This window comes from Phalacrocorax aristotelis, chromosome 4 (assembly GCF_949628215.1).
Source record: "Phalacrocorax aristotelis chromosome 4, bGulAri2.1, whole genome shotgun sequence".
Taxonomy (NCBI): Eukaryota; Metazoa; Chordata; class Aves; order Suliformes; family Phalacrocoracidae; genus Phalacrocorax; species Phalacrocorax aristotelis.
This window is the reverse complement of record NC_134279.1, coordinates 55,499,202-55,517,502: the sequence shown is the minus strand read 5'-3', so window position 1 is coordinate 55,517,502 and position 18,301 is coordinate 55,499,202. Positions and strand designations below refer to the sequence as shown.

Below are 18,301 nucleotides of genomic sequence, written 5' to 3'. Positions count from 1 at the left end.
TGCATCAGCATTCCTCCTGCCTCTTAATTTCCCTTCTTTTCTCCACAGGACCCCTATAGAAAATGCTGCCTTCCTTATCTATTGCAGTCTCCTAGGAGCAGGGACTATAGTATCAAACCATATAGGGCCATGAGTCCTAAACATCTCAAGTCAAATTTCTCTGCAACTGATTAGTTACTAATTCCCTCTTCCTTATAGCTTAAAAAGAAGCTGGGCTCATCTTCCATGCATAGAAAGCCTAGCATTTCACATTTTAAACAGACACTTAGCCTAGTCTAGCACCCATATCCACAAAACACACAGAAGTTTAACACTTACATGTATATTCTACCATTTTTTTCCAAGGCAGCTCTCCCACTCAGTTCAGCCAGACACAACAACAAAAAGAAAAAGGTACCTCCCCAAATGCTCCCAATTACTGTCTCAGCACCCTGCCCTTTCTGCTGGCCCACACAGGTGTTATGAATCAACAGTAAGGGCTGACAGCCTGTGGTTTTAGTAATATTAACTGTGTAACAGAGAGCCAGAGGATATGCTACGTTCAAAATCATTGTTTCTCACATTTTGCAAAATCAAGAAAGGATCAAAATTCTCAACTATGAAACAGTTTCCATGCCACCTGTGAAAGCTTATAACACATCATTTCTCTTCATTTAAAACCACTAGATGTCTATATCTCTCAGCCAAGATTGTTTTGTATGGAAATCGCTATTTTGGCCCATTTTTCTGGTGCATAGGTAAAGCTACAACCACTGGAAAAGTAGCAGACTCCCCCATCTTGGAAAATCCTTCAGAAGAAGGCAAGAAATATGAAAGCTAGAAATTGTTTTGATCCTGATTCTGCACATTTCCTCCCCTAACTGCAGGTTTCTGTTTGAGACACACTGATATGGGTAATATTGACATGTAGAAGCTATATGAGAAGTCACAGTTCCTGAAGAGTCGCAAGGCACCTACAAAGAAATGACAGCACTTCCTTCCAGCCTTACCTCTGCTTCCAAAATCCAGGAAGATCTTCCTTGGTTACAGGGAAGTTATACAGAGATGGGTCAATATGAAGTATGTCTGATCCCAGAAAGAACCTGGTTTTAACCAGTCATTTTGATCAAGCACATCCTGAAGCCTTACAATTACAAACCAGGCTGGGTGTGGAGGATGTTGCCTAGATTCCTCTTCTGCCAAAGAAGGGGAGACATCTGAACATGTCTCTGTCAGTCTTTCACACACGCACACAAAATACATATCTCGGGGTCTGGTTTTGTTTTATTTTGGAATAAACAACAACAAAACAACCCAAAAGATGGAGATACCAAATGACACTAAGATCACTGCTGACACCTAGCAGACGTCTATTCCCTCCTGAGCAGGATATTTCAGTCTGAGAATATTCTCTGCATCTAGGAATTTCAGTAGTAATATCCCTCTTCTTGTATTTAGTGGTGTTCAGGTTTGTACAGAGATACTGAAAAAGTTACAGATTTAGCCCCACTTTGGTTTTTTTTTTAATTAAAATCAGATTGAAAACCAATTATTTGACTTTACTTCCCTTTTGGACCTTCCTTTATGCTAAGCACTTCCCACCTGGCTCACTCTCTTTTTCTTTTTGGCTTGCAACATAATTGCACTGTCAAATTAAATTACTTTTTGCAGTAAATTTCAGCTCCAACTCTCAGGCACTTTTTATTGAAGTATCTTGTTTGCCCTGGTATAGTTATAGTTCTCTTGGGATTTATATTATAAAATTTATTTTCATGGGTTTATAGCTGTGCAGTAAAAATTCTTATTGCACTGAAATCTGGCTTACAAGCATCAAAGAGAGCTTTTTGCTCATATTTAAAAAGTTACATTGTAACATTTTAGCGATTTATATTTCTAGATCTTTACAAGCAAGACATTCATCTTCACTCTGAATTATTTCTGATACACTGTATTGAACAGAAAAATATCTTACATTATCTATAAAAAATACATATCTGGCTTAAGGTTTTGAATTTAGAAGTTTCTAGTTCAGTCAAAGCAAAATATTTTCTTATGGACCTCCCACTACCTCTCTCCTCCAGCTCCTTCACATCAGAGCTCTCCCTTCTCCATTGCCTCCTACTCCCACCACTGCCCTGGAGCTTCAGGCTCATTGCCTGGGGAAGGTAGAAGCTGGCAAGCTTGTTTGTCCCCATTTTGGGTAACACCTTCACCCCATCTCTGCTTTCTGATAGTATTACATAACTGTTCTCTGAAGCAGAGTTCTGGCAGCTAAATATTGACTATCCAGCAAGGGTTTGTTTTTTTAAGCAAAATAGCTAGATCATAGTGGCTGAACATAGATCATACCCGTTGAACAACAGAGCTCAGAGGGTCATAAATGGTGGTGTTCCCAGGGGTCTGTACTGGGTCCAGTCCTGTTCAATACCTGGATGATGGGATAGAGTGTAACCTCAGCAAGTTCGCTGATGACACCAAACTGGGAGGAGTGGCTGATACTCCAGAAGGCCGTGCTGCCATCCAGCAAATCCTGGACAGGCTGGAGAGCTGGGCCAAGGGGAACCTCATGAAATTCAACATGAGCAAGTGCAAGGTCCTGCACCTGGGGAGGAACAACCCCATGCACCAGTACACGCTGGGGGCTGAGCTACTGGAAAGCAGCTCTGTTGAGAAGGACCTGGGAGTGCTGGCGGACAGCAAGCTGACTATGAGCCAGCAATGTGCCCTTGTGGCCAAGGCGGCCAACGGTGTCCTGGGCTGCATTAAAAGGAGTGTGGCCAGTAGGTCAAGGGAGGTTATCCTCCCCCTCTACTCTGCCCTAGTGAGACCACATCTGGAGTAACTGTGTCCAGTTTTGGGCCTCACATTTTAAGATGTGGAACTGCTTGAGCAAGTCCAGCAGAGAGCTACCAAGATGATCAGGGGACTGGAGAACCTCCCTTATGAGGAAAAGCTGAGAGACCTGGGTTTGTTCAGCCTGGACAAGAGAAGACTGAGGGGGGATCTTATCAATGCTTATAAATATCTGAAGGGTGGATGTCGAGATGATTGGACTGGACTCTTTTCAGTGGTGTCCAGCAACAGACCAAGGGGCAATGGGCACAAGTTGGAACACAGGAAGTTCCACCTAAACATGAGAAAAATCTTTCCTGTGAGGGTGCCAGAGCAGTGGCACAGGCTGCCCAGGGAGGGTGTGGAGTCTCCTTCCCTGGATACATTCAAAACCCACCTGGACACGTTCCTGTGCCCCCTGCTTTGGGTGTACCTGCTCAAGAAGGGGGGTTGGACAGGATGATCTCCAGAGGTCCCTTCCAACCCTTACCATTCTGTGATTCTGTGATAGAATCAGTGATTAATTTACTGACAATTACTTTGAGTGCCAAAGTAAGTCTCCCAAGCAAACTAAAATGTGATATCCCCTTCCCCAAAATATTTTAATGCCTACATACAACACCCAAGTTAAAGATTATCCAACCTTTGCGACACTTCTACTTGGAACTGACTGTAGAAGTCAATGTTCTACATGAACAAAATATAAAAAGAGTTGGACAGAATGCATACATAGCATAGGGTAAGAAATCCTGTCTTGTACCAAGGAATCAGACACCATGGAAGGGGTTGAGCACCTCCTCGTGTGGATGTTATTGTGTTAGGTTATGCTTTATAGTGTTAGGCACTTTGCAGGCCTCTACATTCAAAGATCAGGTTCATTGTAAGGATGAGTTCAGCAGCGAATATCCTTTGAACTAGTGTTTATAATATACTTGGCTTTCTTTTACTGACTTCAAAACTTACCTTCAAATCAACCAGCTGCTAGCCCAAATCAAATATTAAAATATGCTAAACATGACAATGTAGTGCTAGATTTCAGTGAGGATCACTGAATAAACCCAAAGAGAACATAATGCAGGCAGTGAAGGAGTGTAATGAATCCTTTCCATAGGGTTCTCACCTTGACACTTGACATGCCATAGTCTGGCACACCCACACACGTTACTAACGAGCAATTCTCACTCTGGATTTACAGAGCTTAATAAGAGATCTGTTTTTAAGGAGGAAAAGTAGTTGAGACTGTAGGTTCATGAGCTGAGGAGGAGGAGGTCAGCAGCAGGGTCAGCTAAAGGAGATCCTGGTCTCCAGGAGGCAGCCACTTGCTGGCCCCCACTCCCTGCAGCACACCACCCCTTCGACTCTGCAGCACAACTGCTCACAGAGACGTGCCGTGAACAGGAGACTTCTTTTGGACTAGAAATAACATTTCCTTGTGGAAAAGTGGATATTTAGCCCTGAATATCTCAGCATTTTGAATAGCGTCACTGTCCTACAGATACCTCCGCTAACACAGTGGAGGGGCCAGCACGCAGCAGCCCGGTGCTCAAGGTGGCATTGGTGGTAAAGTATCCAGGCCATCTGCTTGTCACAGGCAGTTCTTAGGCAGCGCACAGTACTGTCCTATAGATCACAGCACCGTGATCACAAGGCACTACAACTGCAAGTCCTCATCAGAAAACCCAAAAGCTCCAACTGCTTCAAGAAATTTCTGAACCTGGAATCCTTAAAAGAAGACCAGTGGTGACCTTTTCCAGAATACAGCCCTTCGTCATTTAAAAAAAAAAATAGCAAAGAAAGTAAATACAACCTGTAAGGGGGGGGGGGGGGGGGGGGGAGGGGGGGAAGAATAAACAGCAGATGGATAACAGGTTTCAAATTCACAGTCAGTTCAGTCTAGCAAAAGAGTATTTACACTTGAATAGATGGTAGCACAAAGCTGATTCTCATACTGTAGTCTTTAATAGTTTGCTCACCCTGAATGACTGGAATTGCCAGAGATAAAGATACAGCCCTGCAGCTCCTCTCTCTGTAGCATGCATTAGTTATTTACACCTGCTCCAACTTGGCACAAAATGCCAGTGACTCAGTCTGACACCATCAAAGGCTTGCTTACAAAGGCATAAATTAATCTCCAGGAGCTCTCCTTTTTAAATTTGCATGACTTGCCACTGTGTATATCTAAAAAAGAATGAAGGAGTTGTGAATTTTTTTAAGGTGTTTTGTGTCAATATCCACATCTCATCTCTCTGTCTACATGATCTCTTGATTCAGGCTTTTAAAAATATGTATTACCACGCACACTAAAGATGTTACAATGCACTGCACCCACATCTATTTGCCTTAGTCTGGGTGCCACAATCTGTACAGACAAAATTTCAGGTCACACAAGTAACTGAGCAGGACCACTCACATCACTAGAGCTCTAAAGACCAAACAGTGTCACAACTGCTGCACAGGTGCAAGAGTCTAGATCAAATATTTGGGAATGGTAAACGTTTGCCGGACATACAGGAGGGAAATATCATGGACACATGTACCTTTTTTTTTAATCAATTTTGCTTTGTACTATTGTAATTCCTGTAGAAGACTGGATTATTTCCACCCATCTTCTAGAGTGTATTAAATCCCATGAAGGAAGTTAGTCCTTGCTTCCCTGAGAAGCACTACCCCAAACTCATTCATTGTTCATACAGAGTATCCATATAAATGTGCTGGGTGAGTTGAGCTCAGAAAGGAAGGATCTGGGGAGTGAAAAGTAACCTGGGATGGACCACAAAGTGGTGAGGTTGGTCAAAGATAATAACATTAGAAAATATGAAAAAAGGTCAGACCAAAGGTCCATCTAGCCCATTATCTTGTCACCAGCACTAAGGGCAGATGGCTTGGGAAGAGCTTAAGGTGATTTCTAATTTCTTGCTTTACCTTCCCCTCACCACCAAGCTACCAGTTATTCTTAGAGAGAATTCATTATTTTTATTGAGTGAAAAAGACATCATTTACTGCATAGCTTTGTAGGCACAAAAACAGTATAAGAAATTAGTGCCTGGGTTACATTAAAGAATATTAATTGGAGCAAACTGAAATGACTGCAACAGCAAGACTAGGCATATGCTCACTGCAAGCCAACATCTCCTGTGTCACAGCTGGTAACCGTTTGGACATCTAAAGACACACTCACAAACAATTATTTCTCTCTTAGATGGATGTCACACTGTGCATTAAATCAGTGGCTTGCCCCTGCCTAAGACATATGGAATGTGTCCCTACAGAATTAGGCTCTACTGCTGAGATGGACAGAAAACTTTATTTAAGAATTGTTTTTTGACTCTTCCAGGACTTCTGTCTGAGACAAAGCTCAAGAAGCTTACCAGCAATGAGCTGACTTTGGCAATTTGCTGGTGCATAACAGTGACAATGGAATAACTTGACAAATAAGATTGTGTGCCAGCACTGCCTTCATCGGCTCTCACCAGTCTGGGATGATTCTTAAATTTAATTCTCTCTTCAGAGATGGTGCCATTTAACTACCTTTGGGGCCCAGCAGTGAGCCCGACCGATGAACTGGTCCATGTCAAACCAACCTAACAAGCACAATAATCAACTTGGGCAAATTCTGCCTTATTTTGGTGGGCAGCTCTTATATTGATATGCCTGAGGGAGAAAAGAAAAGGGATAAAGAGTGTCCCAGCAGAGCGACAGGACAGCACAGCAGTCCAAGCAGGAAGCTCAGTAGCTTCTGGATAGAAGAACATACATTAATGAAGAGAGTAGTAGGGACAGTAATGTTTTTATTAAGGTTGGTTTTTAGCATTCTTATTTCAAGCCAATGAAACTGATTGATTTGACAACCTGTAGATTAACTTTCCATGCTTGGGAAACAGACATTTGTATTTATACCTCAGAGAAAACCGAATATTCCTCCTCTACATTTGACACCCTCAGGAATATTACTAGGTACATAGGGATAGACAATAAACTTAGAATGACTCCTCCAGGTCTCAGCATGAATCCCAGTCCATTACTATACTACAGCACTAGCCAGTAGTACTATTACAGTTAATTCTTCTGATTTTTTCTGTAGGTTTTTTTGTTTTCCTGACCACTGCAGCTCTTTTCATCCTAAAAACAATGTCTCAGCCCTTGAAAGGCATTGCAGAGTTTGGCCACATGCCCTTTTCTGGCTGCAGCTATATTAGCTGAAGATATTATTGCCCCAGTTGCTCATCACCTTGATACCTGAGGTTATCAACCTTTCTGCTGAGCTGCTTGCATTTCTTTCAAGGTTCAATGTGGGGAACTAAAGGGGCAGACTGGGAGGAGAGGAACATGGTGGCAGGGGAGGAGGAGTCAACAGCATCACAGGCCAGCAGGAGCCATGGCCAGAACATTATGTCAACCCCTGAGATGCCTTTCCAAAGCACCACTGTCCACAGGCAGTGGAAGAGATGGCTTCTGAAGACACATTTGGTTATTGCATTGAAAAAAGGTCAGCTCTTTCATGGCCAGAAGCTGGCTGCACTGTAGGTTATGGTGACAGATCACTGTAGCACCACTGGCTGGCTGGGCTGTTCTGCCTAAAATAATTACAACAAAATTCTTAAAAAGTCTTGGGAGAAAGGTTTGACCTAATGTTTATCTACCTGCAGTGTGTTAAATCCACATCCCTCTGCTTAATCCAAAATATCAGTCTTTATTTACATACATACATATACATATGTATAAACGCATATATAACTACACCTTTTTCAGAAAGGCACACCACAGGATTTCCACATTTAAAAAACATTTTCACTTCTTTGTGAAATTTAATCCATTTTGGGCTATATTTTTCTCAACAAAAAACAAAGATGAGGGAGAGGCAAATCAATCAAATGCTTACCAGTTCAGGTTATCAATAAAACACAGTAGAAAGCCCATAGTCTGACACGTTTTCCCTCATCTCATCTTCCTCTGACTTAAACAGAACGGGTCACTTTACCCAATATAATAAAGGTTGTCGGGCCCTTCTCATGCTAGACCCTCTTCTCAGCTGCTTGCGGCTTTAACTCTTTGAGCTGTATATTTCTCCGTATACATCTTCCTCAAGATGCTTTTTATTTTCTCATGTTTATGCAACTCTACTGTTTCTTTGAGCAAGATTAAAAGGAAATGTGTATTGCGCTTGTTAACCTAAATCCATACAAAAGCTTTCCTTATAATCTTGAGTGTTATCTCAAAGTCTGTAGTCTACAGCAGTGACCTAGCAGTTGACAGCTTGTCTCCCTGGAGTCAAAGATATGTTTCCTACTGATTTTGTGGAAAAAAACAAAGAGGAAAAAAATTAGCCAAATTATAAAAATCAAAAAAATTGGTCTCCACTTGCAAAGGAACTCGTGTGTAAACCTAACTGTCTAAATCTTTTACTGCATCTGGCTCAGGACCCAATATTCCAGTTTTCTCTCAACTTCTAATGAGATCTGTGAAAGCATTATTATTTAAGCACCTATTGTCCCTTTCCAATCTTACTACACATGTTACATGTAACTTCTTTTTAACAGAATTTGACAACTGTCACATAGACTGTTAAACACAGATTTCCTAAGTACACACTACATTATGTAAAATACAAATAATATACCAACACAACACAATACAATACAATAATATACCAACACAAATAAAGCTAATACTCAAATGTACCTCTTGTAAGTAGACTCTTCCAGCACTAGAGAGAGGTTGGGCATGTTTGCAGGTTCAGAGCTGACATTTTCTCCCAGGGCCAGGGACTCGGCCACTCAGGCTTTGCTGGGACATTTACAGTGTCAGCAGGCATAACAGCTGTAAACCTTTACATGTACTGTGGACAGCAAAAAGAAAAATATTGCAGATTAAATGTACAGTTTTTCTGCCTTCCTCTGTTCCTTCAGTAACTCTGCCTACAAGACATCCCATTAAATCTTAAACTTCAAGAGTCTGCCTGGTTCCATAAAAATTGGGCCACTTACACCAGAGCTGTGCGACTGGATTCTGATGTCAAACAGTTGCTATGGGATTAAGTTCCCTGATACCTCTGAAGTTAAATTAACACTGATTTAATAAAAGCAATGTTTTACCTGGGATATGAAAGCCTACTTCCAGTGTGTACTAGAGCCCCAGCTCTGCAGTGGTTAAGACAAGCATGGTTATTTTTTATTTGATTTGAAGATTTTATTTTGCTTTTAAGGAAAGAAAATTAGTCCATCCCAGTTCATATCTTCATATACGTTTATAATTTATGCTGTTGACTGAGAGAAAAAGAACAAACATATTAAAATTTGATACCTGTCCTCCAAACAGAGGAAACATTTCATGACAGAATTTGCATAGTTTAGCTCTGATCATCTCCACATTTAATTGTCATTGCTGTCTTAAATATTGCTTTTATTTCTTCTTCAAGCCACAATATAGAAAAAAAATCAGTTAATTTTGCTTTTTTGCAAATATTTATCTTGCCTGTTAACAATTCAGACTTTGCTCCATCCCAGAATGTCTGAGTACTGACATGAATGAAATGAAGTAGCATAATGATATATCTCCACCAAGCCACTTGTCTTCTTTGCATAATCCCATTTTTACCATTTGTATACAAAAGAATCTAAAGAATTTAAGGATAGTAGGGCAAAAGACACAGTACAAACAAAATAAATTAGCTCCAACACAGGAAAAATAAATAAAATACATTTTAAAAAATTAAAACCTAGAAGTAACATAGCATACTCTGAGATATAAATAGCTCTGCTTCAAGGGTAGGATTAGTCCTCCACTTAAACTTCTACGGAGACTCATGATATTCCACCATTGCCACAAACTGCTTGTGCCCAGGGATTTTCAGGACTAATCCTCTTGAACACAGATTTATTGCAGTTTTGCCCTATCTTCAGACTATTGCATTCCCCTTCCCACCATTATACCCTTGTATTCTGCATTTAAATGTCTTAATTTTAAGCTTCTGGTGCCTGTGCAAGCCATCAGTTACTCTCTCCAATGAGAGAGTGCAGCCAGTAACAGGTTTGGGATTTTACTCTGTTTATAATAAAAGATTTGATGATTTTTTTTTAATCAAGACAGAAATTACTATGTGATTGCATACAGGTCTAGTTTATCTCATTAAACAAGTTTTGTGGCTATCCAGAGCACAATGCCATCAAAAATTTTACACAGCTGAGAGATATTATGATGGAGAAAGAAATGCTTGAAAGGCAGATTTATGAACTACAGGTAATGAATGTTGCTGGATCTTGATGCACTCCTACTGCAATTACAAGTAGCTATTTTCAAGGAAACCTAAGATTCCCAATAAAATTTAAGCACCTCCAGCTTTAGGAGACACCACATTGTGCTGGCAGGTTGGTGCCTCGCTTTCCTTCAGGGAGGAGCCCTCAGTAGCTAGAGCTTGCCTTTTATCATTCACACAGGCACGCAGTTCAGGCTTAGCTGGATCTGACAAATCCTTGGGCAGATACTGCTTGTCATTGCCCCTGCCCAGGGCACCCCCAAAGCTGCGGTCTCCAGGTGTAGCAGGATCCTTTCTCCTGCTGCTGGAAGCCAAAAGCTTCAAGCTTCTTGGCAGCCACCCTCCACTACCTGCTTGACGATAGTCTCCTGTTGTCCTCCCCACCTCATTTTGTGAGATTCTCATCTCTGCAAGCTTCAGCAAAAACCCTGTCACTCCCCTCTTCCCTGGAAGCAACTGCTTGCTCTTTCACCGGAGAGCCACAATAGCATTCAGACCTGCTGTTAAGGGGTTAAAAGAGTCACAGGGGGAGAGCTGCTCCCCACCACCACCTTTGACTGCTCAGGGAGACTTTCCCCAAAGTATAGAGGCTGACATAGCCACACTACGCTGCCCTACAGGCACTATAGAGGATGCAAAAGAGAACTGAGGGAAGCTGAGAACATAAGGATGAAGGATGAGAAATTACCAATAGACAAGCCAGGCAGACTTGGATTCCTTACTGCTGCTAGAAACCAATACTAAGAGTTTATTATCTTTCTTCTGCATAATCCCAGTGTTTGCTTCCAGACTCCACCTGCAATTAGCAGTGCAGTGTCTTAGTTAACACATACATTTATTTTTGTTCCTGGATTATAGTAATGGTCAGACCCATCAAACCAATCAGTGTGCCAAAAACTATGCACAAATAGTGAGAAAACAATACATTTGAGCAAAGACTTACCAGAATTACAATGTCAGTGAAAAATAATCCTGTGGAATATTTAAAACATGGGTACACAACAATTGCACTGGTTACTACTGCAGAATTAATTTGTATTGATGTTATTAAGTATAACAATTTGCTACTGCTTATGTAGCTGATGTAGGATACGCAAAACTGCAAAAGTCAGTATAGGTATAGGTACACTGGCTGTTAGGAAATATCTGGTGACTGTAACTCTGGTCTAGGAAACACTATGTCAACTTCTACTTCTGTTCACATTTAAATAAATCTGGTTGATACAGGTGATCTAAATTACCGTAAAGACTGATTTATTAATTTGGAACAAAACATTACCCTATGAAACCTTAATTAAAAAGCATTTAACTGTGACTAATGTTAGTATATCGTTATGTATGATCTTAAACATTATTAAGTAGGAGTCTGACAAATGATGACTGCATATCTTCTCAATGCCTCTCAGTAACGTAAATTTGGGACATGGCCGAACTAAATGAGGTCCTACCTTTGCTGAAGTCCTCAACCTTTTCTACGACAAATGCAAAACCCTTTAAGACACAGGCAATTCAATTTAATGTGACAAAAATGAGCCTGAGGAAAAGCATAAATATACAATTCCCATAGCCTTTTACACAGTATCCTCGAGTAGTTTCATGGACTAGTTGTCATAACTTCTTGCTAGATGGTCCTTATAAACAGGTAGGCAGATGGATTTTGTAGACTTAGGATAATCTGAAGCATGTCACAGTAATGAAGCATGTGCCTTTTTTTTTTCCTTTTAATTCTGTCAGTTCAGTGACAGCAAGAGTTATCACCCCAATGCAGCATGTAAGTGTGCTTGACTTTCAGCACATCAAAAGTAAAATCTCCAGATGTATTCCTGTGGGATTAATTAACATGGAACTGGAACAACAGGACCAAATCCAGACCAAGAAAAGAGGTTATCTGCCTTTCTCAGGTAGGAATTGTTGGAGAGAGGGAGAGAGAGAGACACCAATGAAATTACAAGCCAAGTTTGCCCGTCCACAGCTTCAGGAGTTTTATAAGCATTTAAGAATGCACCTATCACAAAAAAAAATGTAGGTGCTGTCTCACTTTTCTGAGTCTGAAAGCACCACTGTGTCTTAAAGAGATCTTTAAAAGAAGCTATAATTTGACCCCTATCCTAACTCAGTCACTTAACCTTCCTCTGAAGTGTCACAGGCTTATCAGCCAGCATCTGCTTTGATGCTCTGTGATTTACAGTCTGAAAAAAAGGAGAGGAGCTGCCTTGCAAACAGGTTTAGGCTATGGAAAATACCTTCAGGGACTGAATGCCAACTCATATGCCCTCTAGAAGGAGCAAGGATCCAGAAGATCCAGCCTACATCATAGCTACTCCAATGGTCATTAAGTAACCACCAGACAATGTTACGTCTCACAAGTTTTTGATTGCATCGTGCCATTTTTAAAAGGCAATGTTCAATTATCATAGCTGATGATAAACTGATAATGAAAACATAAAAATAATTAATCAGATATTACCAGTATTTCCACAGCATGGATGAAAATGCACATATACGTCAGACAAAATTAAAACAGCAGTAGGTGACAACAAAAAGAAAAAGATATCAGCACTATGAGTTATAAATAAAACAATTTGCAAAACGATCTGAGCATGTCTGAATTGAGAACATTGAAAAGAAGATGACCAGGTAGAAATATCATAATAAATGTTCTTCAAAACACTGTACACTTTTGCACCTAAAGTTTTCAGTCAAGATCCTGCTCTATGATACTCAGCATATGCTCTGATGCTTTATACTGTAACCAGTGTACTGTGCTGTGTAAATTATTTAATTATGCTTTACAAGCTATGTAAAGCCTGTATGCTGGGAATCTGCGTGCATAACCATTCTGTATACAAATGAACAGAAGAGCCATTATAGAAAATCTTGCCTTCTCAAACAAGTAACATGTCGTTTCAGATCTCATTTTTTTTTTCACCCTCCTCTTACAGGATCACAACAACAGCTGCTTGCATGATGGATCTACGCAGATATCCTCTGGATGAACAAAATTGCACACTAGAAATTGAAAGTTGTAAGTTACTGGAGGGAGAGGGTTGGCCAAATGACAGCTGTGTATTGAAAGGCATTCACAGGTTAGGTAAAACAGGAGCAAGTTGTTGAAATACTGTGTCCCATGAACAGTGAACATACCCAATATATTTCTATAATACATAAGCCAAAAGATGTTTAATTCACAATATTTGGTTAGTCCAAACTTGTAAAAAGTCTTTCAAAATCTCTTGTCAAGGAAGGGAAAAGAGTATTTCTTGATGATTAAATCAGAGGACAGCAACCGAGCACTGTCTATCTTCAGTGCCTAATCACCACAGGACCTGAATGAATTAATTCACCTCAGTGCATTCATCTCTAACATCAAGATTAACATCTGCCCCACATGGTGGTGGGATGATTGATCAATTATTCTTACCAAAATACTTGGAGGTAATAAAAGAAAGCAACTTGGTCCTTCAACACCAAGGTTAATGAGAGCTTTTCCATTGTCTCCTGTAAGCATAGAATTAAGGTGTGCAGTGCAGTTGCCAATTTTTGTTCATTAACATAGTTTTTATATCTTCTATGATGCTAGCCTTTAAAGAAATGCCTATCAATGTTTCTGAAACTAATTTCTATTCTGTCATTGGTCAAACCAGCTGCTGCCACTGACCACAGAGCAATCTGTCTAAACTAGTTAAGAATCCATAGAGTCCAAGGCAAAATAATGCAGCAGTTTTCTAAGAACTTCCACTTGTCACGTTACAACTGTTGCACCACTAGATTTAAATTATTTTTATTATAATAATACTTCTCTCTAATGTATCAGGTTCTAGAAAGGATTAACAGATTTCCCCAAATCTAGTATTTTCGTTCAGCTTACTGAAGGAAAAGAACAGTTTTAGCATTTGAACCTCTGTTTTGACAGATAGTCTGAAGTATTAAATAAACAGAGAAACAAGCTGATCCAGGACTAAGGGTTCTTCCTTACCTACCAAAATAATTTCCTAACACCTATGTCATCAACAAAAGCAATGTTTTCATTGTTTGTAGCACCTCACGTTCACAGAACTAAAAATTATCTGAAGTCCACTAAGTAGTTCTCATTCTTCAGAAAATCATTATGTAAGGTATTGCCGTGGACCAAAAAGGGGTTAAATTCCCCAAAACCTGACAGCATCAATTTTCAGAAGGATTCCATTAGTCTTCAGTTGTTTAGACTTGACAAATAGAAACATTTTTATAGTCCCAAAACAATGGAATCTCCACATATTAAAAGTTTAATAGTATTGTAACAACAATATAAAATAAATAAGTCTAATCCAAAGACAACTAAATCATTCTGAGACTTAGAAAATGTTGCTGGGAAAGATTTCAGTTTATTCTGAACTGCAGAGGTTTTCATCAGCTGAATATACATAAATGTAATATGTCTCAACAGATCTGTGAGGTGGCAATTGTCAGGCACTGAGAAAAGCCTACAGTCAGTCTAGTAGCACTGATGAGAAACAAGATGGGCTCTTAGCCCAGTGTTTATTCTTGCTTATAATTTCTACTTGATGGCACCAGAAATATGCCTTATTTAAAGCACTGAAATGGGCACATACCTTCAAAATTACTCTCCATAATGAAGGGGGTTTTTTTGTAAGTACACAGTCAGTATCAGCCTTAATATAAATCAGTGGAGGTGCAGCTTTTCATTTAGATTTTACATTGTTTGGTAAGAAACTTGAAATGTTTTCCCAAGAATTGTTTGCTTTTGCTTCTTTTCCTGGAATGTCATTTTACAGTGATTCTAGAAATTCTCTGCTAGGTTGAGAACAACAAAACTTTTATTGCCCCAGCAAAAATTTCAATCAAGTAAATGGTCACAGTGGACTTAATGACAATTATTTTTACTAGACAGCATTGTCTGAACAGAACCTGCTCATTTATTTCTTCAGAGATTCAAAAAAGGGTGGTTTTTTTATTTTTAAGATCGTAGGGCTTAGTCACTGCAGGGAGGCATCTCGGAAAGAGAAGCAGGGAGACAGTGATGTCAGGGTTCCCTGTGAAGCACCTCAACAGCCGTAGTACCGAGTCACCACAACAGCTTATCCTCTGTTCACCATTCAACACATACAGGGAAGTCTCTGGAAGGACATACTGGTTATGCACCATAACGCCCCCAACAGATGCAGCAGCGTGGCACGCTAGGCCAAGCCAATGCACGTAATGAATACTTTTGTTACACCGACATGCATCGACCTTCCCTGTACATCTGCTTTCAGTTAGCCTGTCCCTATCTACATTGCTCTGAGTTGACTGAAGCACCACAAGACCACACACCTGTGTATGAACATGTATACAGCCATTTTCTTCTCATTCCCAAGAAGCAGAGGCAGTAGACAATTTTAGCTTCCCCTTCCAGTGCTGCCCATCACCCTACTGATCTTCCCAGTTACTTTCTGCTAGTGCAAAGCTCCAGCCAAGTCTCATAAGCCACCACCATACAGGACCTACAGAGCCACTCATTAAGCTACATGGTTGTCATACTCATCCTTGGGCTTTTCAGCTCCCTGCCTTTTTTGGCATAAAACAGTTTTCTTGTTGTTGTTCGCTGCTGCTTTGCTCTTCTTCTGGATTCAACTTAACAGGGGATGTAATGGATGCTTTTGGAGAACAAGTCATTTCTTGATTTTCAAAATAAATCACATAACACAACTCTTCAGTAACTTTCCTACCTGATCAGCAGAGGAAATTTCTATACATACAGTATCACAGCAATCAAAATGGGCAACTCCATACTGTAGTTGCCTTCATATTGAATTCATATCTGAATTTATTTGCTGGGAGATATTTGATTTGAAGTTTCCAGCGCAATCATGACTAAAGCTGATCAAAGTACATGAGAATTTATTAGCTAGCCATCCAGATAACAAAACCAGACTGACACTTGGCTGGCTCATACCTCTTTATTCACAAGCTTTCACATAAATGAAGCTTTGTAGGGATGAATGCTCAGTGAAAATGGACTTAGATACTACCACTGAGACCTCATCAGGAATCAAAATTAGCATCAAATGGAATAAGCAATTAAAATGCTAAGACACTCAGGGATAAGAGAATACCATGTCACCCATCTGGCCAGTCATGCATCCCCAAAAGCAAATTACTTTTCAGACCTTTTGAATACTCACTATAAATAATTCATGTTTCCAAAAATATGTATGTCGATATGTTAATACTTGTTGAGCCAATCCAAAGAAATCAACAAAATCTTAATTTACAATTTGCCAACAGGTCAAAATTGGCAGAGTGCATTACTTCTCATGAATATTTATATCAGTTCTCCTAACAACTCAATGATTTTCCAAAAGCACAAACACACTTACCTGCTACCGAAAGCCCACAGGCAGTAGATGTGTCAGGAGCACTGGCACCTTTGATAATCCTCCACCTAAAATACACGTCCTAATGTACCACAGCTTTTCTCCTCTGCATGTCTAAAACTCTTGAAAGTTATTCTTCATGTACCTGGCAGAAGAACACAGTTCTGAAGACCAGGCTGCCTACTTCTCTCTCAGGCATTTGAGTACAAGTAAGCCTGCTGTCCTGAGTACCCAGCACTTGGTAGTAGCAATTAATCTCCTTGAAAGATACCAGGGAGCAGAGTGGAGAGGGTGAATAAACAGGTGACAACTGTGACCACTGCTCTTTGTTAGTGCCACATGCATTAGGCATGTGATATTTTCTTCCGTGACAGAACCAGTTTATAAGACTCCCACCCTCAACCTCTCCTTCCAGCTCCTGCATCGCACTTCAGCTATTCAGCTTTCTGTGTGCCAGTATACAAATCTTCACAGAGCTAGGATGAAAATCAAATTGTTAACATTTTCTTGGTTAAAAAAATATCCTTTTGAAAGAAAGGGATATTTCCCTTTCCACCTCAGTTTTGGGAGAGACAGGAATTAAATAAACCCCAGAGCAGAACTGATCTTTAAATAAAAGGGCCAGGGAAGGTGGAGCTGTAATCACTAAGCAATCCTGGAACTGCCTATGTAACAGCAAGTAGCATCTCCCACTGCTAGACAGATACTGTGCACTATGTGCACTGTCAGACCATTTTCAAAGAACTGGAAAGTGGGTTTGTTCAGTTTTATACTGTGTACAGTTATATGGTTTAACCCACATGGCACCAGCCTCCAGAGCAGTACAGTTCATAGAAACCGTCACGAAACGACCATTGCTGCTTTGAGGAGATGCGCTTTAAGTTGGCTTTGCCGCTGACTTTCTTCTGCTGCTACCTACGGTCTTCTTGGCTTCAGCAGGAATGCAATAACAGTAACATTGATCTTCTTTTAATCCTTTGTTTCTTAACAGCATTTTTGTCCTTGGTGCTGCCAGTAATCATGCAAGCTTGATGTACGCAGAAAGAAAACAATAAATGAAACTAAATGCATAGACAGCAAAAAGACCTGTACAGATGTGTAAATCTATGCAATACTAATAGTCCTAAACCTAGTAGCTCTCAGCAGCACATAATCTGACATAGAACCAACGTGATCTTCAGCTTGTGAAAACTGGCATTTTTGTTGATGAAATCACCGCAACTTGCACTGAGAATCCTTCCTGTCTGCTTTTTTATTAGTTGTTTCAAATATTTTTTCCAAGTGGATGACCCTTTCCTCAGCCCCACCCTTTAACTTAGATCTGATCAGCAAGAACATTGTAAATTAACTCAGAAATGAAGATAAATGTTCATGGGGAGAGTTCAATGCCTCTAGAAAATACACACAACAATTTGGAATTTAAGCAAAAAGGCAAAGGCTGAATAATAAACCAAATTAAAGGTTTGTATGGGCATGTAAAATATCTAGTCTGAATTTAAACAGGAGTAGTTATTAAACCGATCTCTACTCTCCTGCAGATGTAAACGCATGGCTCGTGGGGAGGTACATACCTGCAGGTGCAATCACAAGCAGTATGACTGTGCAATAGAAACAGCAAGCAAAAGCCTAACAGTTAAGCCAATGCTGAAACACTAGACCATGGCCAAGGTGGATCATGTGTTCCTCACACCATTGTTAAACTCCCTTAAAAAACCCTGAACTTTATGAGCTTTATGTTCTTCTAATCCCATGTACAAGGACACTAGAGCTGCTGAGTAGTTCCCCGAACAGCATCCTTTGGAAACCATGTCAGGTAACAGATTTTACACTCAGATCCACAAGCATTACATGCTGCACCATGCTGTCCCCCTGTGCTTGAAGT

The 18,301-nt window shown here is 40.2% G+C and overlaps 1 protein-coding gene across 4 annotated transcripts in view; it reads left to right on the top strand.

The window, feature by feature from the left end:
• Window positions 1-18,301, top strand: part of GABRB1 (gamma-aminobutyric acid type A receptor subunit beta1) — a 138,902-nt gene that overhangs the window by 94,474 nt on the left and 26,127 nt on the right. For all 4 annotated transcript variants that reach the window (XM_075091558.1, XM_075091561.1, XM_075091559.1 and 1 more), the window contains one exon: window positions 13,006-13,088. In XM_075091558.1, the coding sequence (XP_074947659.1) occupies window positions 13,006-13,088 (83 nt within the window). The remainder of the gene's footprint in view (window positions 1-13,005; window positions 13,089-18,301) is intronic.